At 59.5% G+C, this 8,831-nt stretch overlaps 1 protein-coding gene across 1 annotated transcript; it reads left to right on the top strand.

Annotated features, from left to right (window-relative positions):
* The first annotated feature begins 487 nt into the window (after positions 1-487).
* On the top strand, positions 488-3,027 carry SLC52A3 (solute carrier family 52 member 3). The gene is made up of 3 exons (XM_024200949.2): positions 488-1,524; positions 2,497-2,620; positions 2,815-3,027. The coding sequence occupies exons 1-3, from the start codon at positions 488-490 to the stop codon at positions 3,025-3,027; spliced, it is 1,374 nt and encodes a 457-aa protein (XP_024056717.2).
* The last annotated feature ends 5,804 nt before the right edge of the window (positions 3,028-8,831 follow it).

Here is an 8,831-nt window from a genome sequence, read left to right as displayed (position 1 = left end):
TGAGGAGATAACTGCCTGCAGGGGTAGCCTCTTCCTGCCCCCCTCACTGCTCTGAGGCCAGAGAGTTCACAGCCCCTGCAGAATGCCATGTCCTCTCTCCTGCACTCTCTGTAGAAATGCCCAGTCCTGTTTGGGGGTGCCCAGCTCCAGCCTCAGTGGGGTCCTGTGGCCTGGAGTTTCACAGGCTCAGCACTATGTGCTTGGCTTGTGAGGGTCTCAAGCCAGTTGAATAGAATTTGCCCCATAAAACGCTTGATACGTTTGCCTTTCTTCCACCTTCCTGAGGCACTTTCAGAGCAGTCCTGTGGCCGCTGGGGAGTGGGGTAGGGGGGAGCAGGACTGTACGGAGCGGGAGGGGCCCGGGGCTGGAGTAAACCGTCCCTGAGGAAGTAGCTAAGCCCCCCTTCCTCCTCCCTCCTCCCCAGAGGCAGCCTGGCTCCGCTCTCTGGGTCCCTGCAGGGTCAGAGTGGTTGGCGCTGGCCGAGCGATGGCGCTGCTCACCCACCTGCTGGCATGCGTCTTCGGGACGGGCTCCTGGGCAGCCCTCAATGGCCTGTGGGTGGAGCTGCCCCTGCTGGTGACCGAGCTGCCTGAGCAATGGTACCTGCCCTCCTACATCACCATCATCATCCAGCTGGCCAACGTGGGGCCGCTGCTGGTCACCCTGCTGCACAGGTTCAAGCCCAGCCTGCTGAGCGAAGTGGCCGTCATCTATGGCGTGGTGGCCGTGGGAGCCCTGGCCTGCCTGCTCTTGGCCTTCCTTTGGGGTTTTACCTCCCCTGTCGCCGGGGAGCCCCACAGCACGGCCTTCTTCGGCCTCGCCTTCTGCCTGGCGCTGGTGGACTGCACCTCCTCAGTCACCTTCCTGCCCTTCATGGCGCGGCTGCAGCCCCGCTACATCACCACCTTCTTCATGGGGGAAGGGCTCAGCGGGTTCCTCCCAGCCCTCGTTGCCCTGGCCCAGGGCGCCGGCATCGCCAGGTGCGTCAACGTCACCCGGGTTACCAACGTAACCGCGGGCAACAACACCGCCGAGGGCAGCCAGTTCCAAATGGAGACCCAGTATCTCCCAGCCAACTTCTCCACCCTGGTCTTCTTCCTCCTCCTGGCCGCCATGATGGTCGCCTGCTTGGTAGCCTTCTTCTTCCTCACCAGGCTGCCCAAGGCGTGGGAGCTGTCGAGACAAAACTTGTGTCCTAGCACCATCACTCTCCACTCACTTCAGGAAATCCCTGGGAATGGGCCCAGGCTATCTGGGGGAGGAGACTCCCCAAGGGGAGGAAAGCTAGCGAGCTCCAACAAGGGATCCCATCATACAGACCCAGAGGTTACCTACTCTCTGGCCAAGTTTGCCTTCATCTACCTCCTTGTTGCCTGGGTGAACTCCCTAACCAACGGGATCCTGCCATCCGTGCAAGCCTATTCCTGCTTGCCCTATGGCAACATGGCCTACCACCTGTCTGCCACCCTGAGCTCCATGGCTAACCCGCTCGCCTGCACCATCGCCATGTTTCTGCCCAGCAGGTAAGTGCCCCCATCACGCCCTAGGGCAGCACACACAGCCCCCGAGTTACAACTCCCACAGTGAGCCGGGTTGGTGACACCCAAACCCACAGGGGCTCCTCGCCCATCCAGACTGTTCAGCAGCCCCTCATGGACACTGGATGCACCCGACGGGAACCGGAGCCGAGGAGAGAACCCCTCACCAGCCACAAAGCGGCTGCATTCATAGGGAACATTGGCCAGGAGGGGCAGTTATGGGAGTCTAGAGTTAGGCTCCTGAGTCCGTATCTAGGCGTCAGCAAGTGCTTTGATTTTCCCCTGGATTTGCTCAGCACTTTGGCAAGCCAGAGCGTGGATTTAGGACAGAGCCGACTGCTAGGCCGCCCGGTTTGGAAATCGGGGTCGTTCCTGGGGGCAAGTGGCTCTCCCAGCTCCACTCACTGTCCCAGACATAGGTCTGCAGGGGAGTGAAACACAAACTGACACAAACTCAATGCCTGTGGTTCACTGCCCTGGCAGCCGGGGGATATTCCAGACACACTCCCCCTGCTCTGGGCCATCCCCTGCAGTCTCAGGTTCTGAGCTCTCCTCTCGCTAAGCCCAGGGGGAACGCAGACCCCAAGGGCAGCTGGCTCTGGCTGGGAAGCCCTTGCTGACCCTGGGACCTGTGTGAGCCGCAGGTCACAGTCCAGTCAGCAAAGCAGCAGAGGTATTTATTGCTTCAGGAAAGACCCCCCCATAGAAATACCAGGGGAGTTTGGTTGTCCCTTTAACCCTTTGCTCTCCTGCCTGCAGGCCCTCGGAGCTGCCCGGATGCCGGGCAGGCAGACCGAGGCAGTTCTCGGTCTCCCATGCGGTGGGTGGGACTCGTCCGTGTCTGGGCCCAGCAAGTTCTGGGAGCTGTGACTCCAGCGTGGGCAGGGCAGGGAGGGCTGAGCCGGGGCAGCGGTGCGGATGCCCGGCTGGGAGTCACTCTTGGTGTGTCTCACACAGGTCTCTGGCCCTGCTGGGGGCGCTCTCCGTGGCCGGGACTGGATTTGGGGCCTATAACATGGCTATGGCTGTCATGAGCCCGTGCCCCCTCCTGCAGCACTCGGCTTGGGGGCACGCCATCATCGTAAGTAGCTGGCACTGAAGTCTCCCCCCGCCCTTTTGCTGCCCTCCCTTCTGCTTCGGCTCCAGGATCCCGCGCCGGTGCCTTCCCCTGCTCCCCCTCTCAGCCTGTCCCCACTCCCAGCCCCCGTCCCTGTCCACACTGCTGCTGCCAGGAATCTGCTACCCAACCCGGAGATTCTCTTTCTGTTCTGACAGGTCATCTCCTGGGTGTGCTTCATGGGGAGCCTCAGTTACGTGAAGGTGATGACCGGAGTGATCCTGCGGAGCCAGAGCCACAGCGCCCTCGTGTGGTATGGGGCGGTAGAGCAGCTGGGGTCTCTGACCGGGGCCCTCATCATGTTCCCCCTGGTGAATGTCTATAGCTTCTTCAGATCTGCTGACTATTGCAACCTGCAGTGTCCAGCGTGAGCCTGGGCCGGGGGAGGTGCTCTGGAGAGGAGCTGTGGCAAGGGATTTGCTGACCAAGGTCATCATGGACTCCAGTGACTTCCAGACTGGGCAGAAAACACCTCCGCCCCGATCTCGTTAGCTTGATGGATCTCCATGCTGCAGCCCATAGTCTCCAAACATGGCGCGCCGAAGCACACCCCAATCAGTTATGCAAACAGTGCTTTGGCTCCACAAGAAGAATGGAGTCAGGGACCCACACAGCTGAACAGGCAACACAGCTGCCCCTCAAGCCCCTCCCTGACAGGCTAGGGGAGTGGTGGTTTCTCTTGGGACATTTAAAGCAAAACGGGTCAGTACAGGTGATCTGGGAGGAAGCAACAGGCTCTCAGCTCTGCCCAGTGCATGGACACATTGTCTTGTGCTCTGACGGGTCCCTCTACAAACCCCAGTGTATCCATCTCCATCCCGTGCTGCCGGCAGAACCGGCTGGAGCATTCCCCACATCGTGCTGCCCCAGGGCGTCGGTTCAGGTGCTGTACCCAGGGTAACCCAGTCTGTGCTTTTTGGGAGGCAGGTGTTCCAGCTCCTCTCAAGCCTGACATTTGTTTGCTCACATTGACTCTGCTCCCTGGGGTGTGCCCTGGGTCTGTGTCACCTGCCTTGACAGAGCAGCTGGAGTCAACTTTGATTTTTCCCTATTGACTTACATAGATCAGTTCTTTCTTCTTTCTCGTCCCATCTCCTCCCGTCCCAGTCCCCTTCCATTTGGGATTTTACTGAGTGGTTTCCATTCTATGGTTCTGAGACACTCACAACATTCCTGCTGGAGTTTAGGGAACTATAGAAACAGAAACGTAGGGCTGGAGAGGAGCTCGGGAGGTCATCGAGACCAGGCCCCTGGGCTGAGACAGGACCAAGTAAACCTAGACCATCCCTGACAGGTGTTTGTCCCACCTGCTCTTAAAAACCTCCAATGACGGGGATTCCACAACCTCCCGTGGAAGCCTGTTCCATCATTTAACTACCCTTACAGTTAGAAAGTTTTCCCAATATCTAACCTAAATCTCCCTGCCTACAGATTAAGCCCATTTCTTCTTGTCCTACCTTCTGTGGGCATGGAGAACAATTGATCACTGTCCCGTTTACAGGAGCCCTTCACAGATTTGAAGACTTATCAGGTCACCCCTCGGTCATCTTTTCTCAAGACTAAACATGCCCAGTTTTATTAACTTTTCCTCACCGGTCAGGTTTTCTAAACCTTTGGTCATTTTTTTTGCTCTCCTCTGGACACTCTCCAGTTTGTCCACATCTCTCCCAAAGTGGGGTACCCAGAACTGGGCACAGGACTCCAGCTGAGGCCTCCCCAGTGCCGAGTAGAGCGGGACAATTACACGTGACACGCCTGCTAACACACCCCAGAACGATATTAGCCTTGCCCTTTTCCTCAACTGCAGCACATTGCTGACTCGTTCACGTTGTGATCTACTGTAACCCCCGGCTCCTTTTCAGCAGTACGACCACCTCGCTGGTCATTCCCTGGCTGTTATTTTGTAGTTGTGCATTTGATTTTTCCTTCCTACGTGTAGTACTTTGCATTTGTCTTTACTGAATTTCATCTTGTTGATTTCAGACATGGGGAGAACGCAGGGGAATTCACCAAAGGGCAAAGAGCTCTTTAGACGTTGCAACACAATGAAAGTAAGAAATGTGTTGACACTGTGTGCTGCCCCCTGGGGGTCAGGCCTGTCTCTGCTAGGACTTAAAGCACATATGCATGTCCCAAAAGCACCCCAAACAATTCCATCCCCTCTTTGAACACAGCCCTCCGAGAGCCACAACAGAGGGGAGGACTTCAGACTGCCACAGGCTGGGAGCTGGTCAGAGCTTTGTTGCTAGCTAAGCTGAGCCAGGATGGGCAAGTAGCAGGATTGACACCTCTAGCCCGAAAAACCTAAGTGACACGAGTGGTATTCCTCTGTAACTCCCAGTCAGAGTAAGGAATGCTTAGGGTTAATGGATGGCATGATGTGGATGGTACCAGCTTGCAGATGAGATGGAAAAGTCAGGCCTTGACCCCCTGTAGCCACTGAAAAGCCCAATGCATTTGCCAACCCTGGAATCCTGGCCAGATTCCTACCTAAACTCCCCTCTCGTTTCAATGGGATATATTCTTCTTCACTTCCTGTCCTGAACTGTTGCGTAATGTTGTTGGTATTGTTATTTCCCACCCCAGAGATGGCTGCATTTCTCTGGCATCATTTGTAATTCTGTGGAGCACCTTAAACTTGCAAACGGTGCAGTCTCGACCAGTAAACTCCCTCCCCGCTCCCCCAGGTCACTCCACTCCCCTGAGTCGCACTGCATCTGCCAAGTGAAAAACTGCTTCAGCCGGTTCTGCCATGGCCACGTCGTATGGGGTGAATCCAGCCCTGCCAGGAGCTGCATCCCACAAACATCCCTGTGCAAAGGACAAGGTGACGGATACAGAGGCCAGCCATGCCAGGCACTTGCCTGACTGGTACTGTGCCAGCCATGCCAGGCACTTGCAAGAATCCTGTAGGTTTGCGAGCATAAGGGAGAGACCTTCCTGACTCTGAATAGGACATGGGCTTTGCATACAGTGCTCCGCTGTGGATTTTTACCCGACTGGGACAACCTCGGTACGCACATCGCAGCTTTGTTCCACCAGGCGTCACTGCAGCCCTAGAGAGCAGAGAGAGAAGGCAGAGGTGGGCTGGTTATGGAGAGACCCTCGTGGCTACAACAACGCTGGTTACAGAGTCGAGCAGGGTGCAGGCCTGCAGGAGAATAAAAGGGCTGGGGGCTGGCTGGGTTTGTAGCTAAGCTGGGCCAGGCCCGGTCAATTCTTGCATGGGACACTGCTAAGGAAAGTGATACTGAGTCCCAGATGATCCAAAGCCCTGGTCTGGGTGCTCAGAGGGCCTGGAAATGAACCTGGGGTCCTGGTCATTCAAGAGCTCACCCGAGCCCAGTGCCCTGGCTCCGGTAATGGCAGGTCTCTGCCTTTTGAACGGCGTATATTTGGAACTCTTCCTGTCCCAAACACTGTTGCTGGGAGATCCTACCCAGAGCTGGCTGCATTTTAGCCCCCAAGGAAGCGGCCCCTTACAGCTCCCAGCGTGTAGGGCACCTCAGGGAGCAGTTCTTCTGGGTGCGAGGTAAAGGCCAGGGCCTGACGGAGCTGCGAATGAGGGGTGACCCGCTAGCGCTGTGCTGGTGGCCGGGAGAGGAGAGCCAAGCTCAGGGGCTTAATTAATCACATCTCCCCCGATCCGCGAACCTTCCCTGTCGCCCACATGCAGGAGGCCAGAAAACAGGCAGCTGTGACTGCAAGGGAAGGGGCACTGAACCCCTCTGGTCCTGCTGTCGGGGCACGTGGGGGGCCGAGTGCTGGCAGCAAGCCCTGCCCGTGCCCCTGCCAGGCTGGGTTCTGTGAGAGCCTGTGCCCAGCAGCTCAGCCTGCCCGTCAGATGGAGGGTGCACACGTTAACTCTTTCATGGTTGATCAGCAGCATCGTCAGTCCTCTGGGAAGGAGGTGCAGAGGGGCATCCCTTCCCCTCCCCCAACAGCGTACAGCTGTCCTACCGCCGACTCCCCCACCCCCCTGACGGCACACAGGGAAGGGGGAGAGAGAGCCAGACAATGGCGGAGGGAGCCCCGTCCCCCCCTGCAGTTAATCACAATTAGGGAGCGGGGTGTCAGCTGCATTGCTTAGATCATCAATCACGGGGTGGGGAGGGGAGCTGGCAGCAGCAGCAGCCCTGGCAAAGGGAGACACAGGGTGACCCAGTTACCATAGGAGCAGTGCAGCAGCCAGGAGATTGCGGCTCACAGGCCGGGGGGAAAGGCGAAAGGGCCCCCACCTCTCCACCCTGTTGCACCAACCTCTCATGAGGCAGCCAGGGGAGGGGGAGGGTCAGGGATGTACTGCAGCCATGTACACTGGCAGAGACATCCTGCCCCGCTGCCCCCAAACACAGGCTCAGCCACATGTTCATCAGAGCCGGCCGGTCCCCTGTGCACCCCCTGCCTGTGTGCAGCTGTCTGCTCTTCGGGCTAGGGGTGGTTGTGCCCCTCGCCCAGCGGGCCCCTGGCCAGAGCCGTGAAGTGCTACTGCCGTACACACACTCAGAATGAATTGGAGGCGAGGGCCCCCCGCTTCCCCAGCAGCGCACAAGTCCCTTCCAGCAAAAAGCGGGCGCTGGCTGTGCAGGCAGGTTTGCTGGGTGCCCTGAGCACGCCCCCAGCAGCGTCCCAGTGAGCAGGGCTGCCTAGAGAGGCCAGCAGCCTCCCTTCCCAAGGCTGGGGAGCAGAGCGCAAACCCCCAGCACGCTCACCGCTCGCTCCGGCCTGGCTGGCAGGCCCTACTCCCTGCTAGCCACCGGGGGGCAGTAGAAACCTGTGGTCAGTGGTGCCTTTTTGGAGGGGGCGGGGGCACCTGCCCAGGTGCCCCCCAGCCTCGGGGGACGTATTGCACCGGTTTGCTAAAGGCAGCAGGGGAGTTCAGTGTTTCGATGTGGAGGGTCCCCCTCCTTACAATATGGGACAGACGGACGCCTCTGGTGGAAGGAAGGGGAGTCGCCTCTGTCACATCCCCCCCTTGACACCCCTGGCCCAGTGGGGCGCTTTCCCCATATCCTGCTATCGCTTCGCGCCCCACGTGCGAGGGATCCCCTGTCCTTTGCCTCTGGCAGGGAGGGTACGAACAGGCGCTGCACCTCCCAGGTCAGAGGGTGCAACTCGTTCCTTCTACGCCTCCCGCCACCAGGGGGCGCCTTGCTCCCCTCCCCCAACTGGGGGCTTCTTGGCTAATTAACTCAGAGCTAATAAGCCGCCGACTCAGCCTCCTTTGTGCCCCTGTGGCGGGCGGCATTGAGATGCAAAGTGCTCAGGGCCGGGGCCTCCCCGCAGCCCCCCGCTCTGTCACACGGATCCCAGGCTGCAGCTGGCCAGAAAGGACCGGCACCACCTGGACATCCCAGTTTCGAGGCAGAGATCCCCCTGCGGCCTTGAGCAGCGAGGGAGCCGCCTGGCTGCTCTCCCATCTGCTCGCAGGCCGGCCCCCTCCCCTTCAGCCTGCTCCAGCCGGAGAGCGTGCGGGGCAGGAGGGGGAGCTGGCTGCGTTCTCACATGCACCCCTGTGGGCCGACGTGTCCCCCACCCGCCGAGCAGGCCCAGGGCAGCCTTGTGCACCGAGCCTGAACTTGAGGAGCAACTCCAGCCACTCCTCTGGCGTCAGGCCGGGTCGCGCTGCGGGCGCACGGGGACTGGGGCTCGGAAATCCCAGCCAGCAAGGGAGGGGACAGAGGAAACAGCCCTGAGCACCGGGAGTGCCATGCCACGGAAGGAAGGGTCTGATCCCCAGGGAGCCATGTGCAGGGGTTGGGGGGTACCTGGGCGAGCCGCCCCTGGGGACCCTTTGCTCACCCAGTCCCTTTGGTGCAACCTGCTACATTGCAATGGCAGAGTGCCCACCCTCGGAGCTGGCCTGGGCAGCGCGGCTGGTGGGGATGGGTCGGCAGCAGGGATGGACTCTCCAGAGGAAGGGAACCCCCTGCCTTACAAATCACCTGGCTCAGCAGGGGGAGGGCAGGCGACATCCTGGCTGCAGCGAAGCGCTGGGGGGTCGCTAGCGTTTTGATCGTGCAGCACGTTTTTCCAAAGCTGCTGGTTGACTTGGAGTCAGAACCCCAGTGCCCGGGCGTGAGCCCTGTGCCCCCACCCCAGGCGTGAGCCCTGTGCCCTGCCATAAAGCCCCAGCCCTGCCCCGACCCCTCATCCCTCTTCCAGCCCAAAGCTC

Source organism: Terrapene carolina, unplaced genomic scaffold (genome assembly GCF_002925995.2).
Source record: "Terrapene carolina triunguis isolate 2854851 unplaced genomic scaffold, T_m_triunguis-2.0 Scaffold130, whole genome shotgun sequence".
NCBI classification, from domain to species: Eukaryota; Metazoa; Chordata; order Testudines; family Emydidae; genus Terrapene; species Terrapene triunguis.
This window is presented reverse-complemented; position numbering and strand designations above follow the sequence as displayed.

What these genes read in the sequence shown, in the direction of transcription:
- SLC52A3 (XM_024200949.2), top strand. Translation starts at nt 488, where the DNA reads ATGGCGCTGCTCACCCACCTGCTGGCATGCGTCTTCGGGACGGGCTCC. An exon ending in GCCATGTTTCTGCCCAGCAG is followed by an intron (nt 1,525 to 2,496) that starts GTAAGTGCCCCC and finishes TGTCTCACACAG; the next exon opens with GTCTCTGGCCCTGCTGGGGG. An exon ending in CTTGGGGGCACGCCATCATC is followed by an intron (nt 2,621 to 2,814) that starts GTAAGTAGCTGG and finishes CTGTTCTGACAG; the next exon opens with GTCATCTCCTGGGTGTGCTT.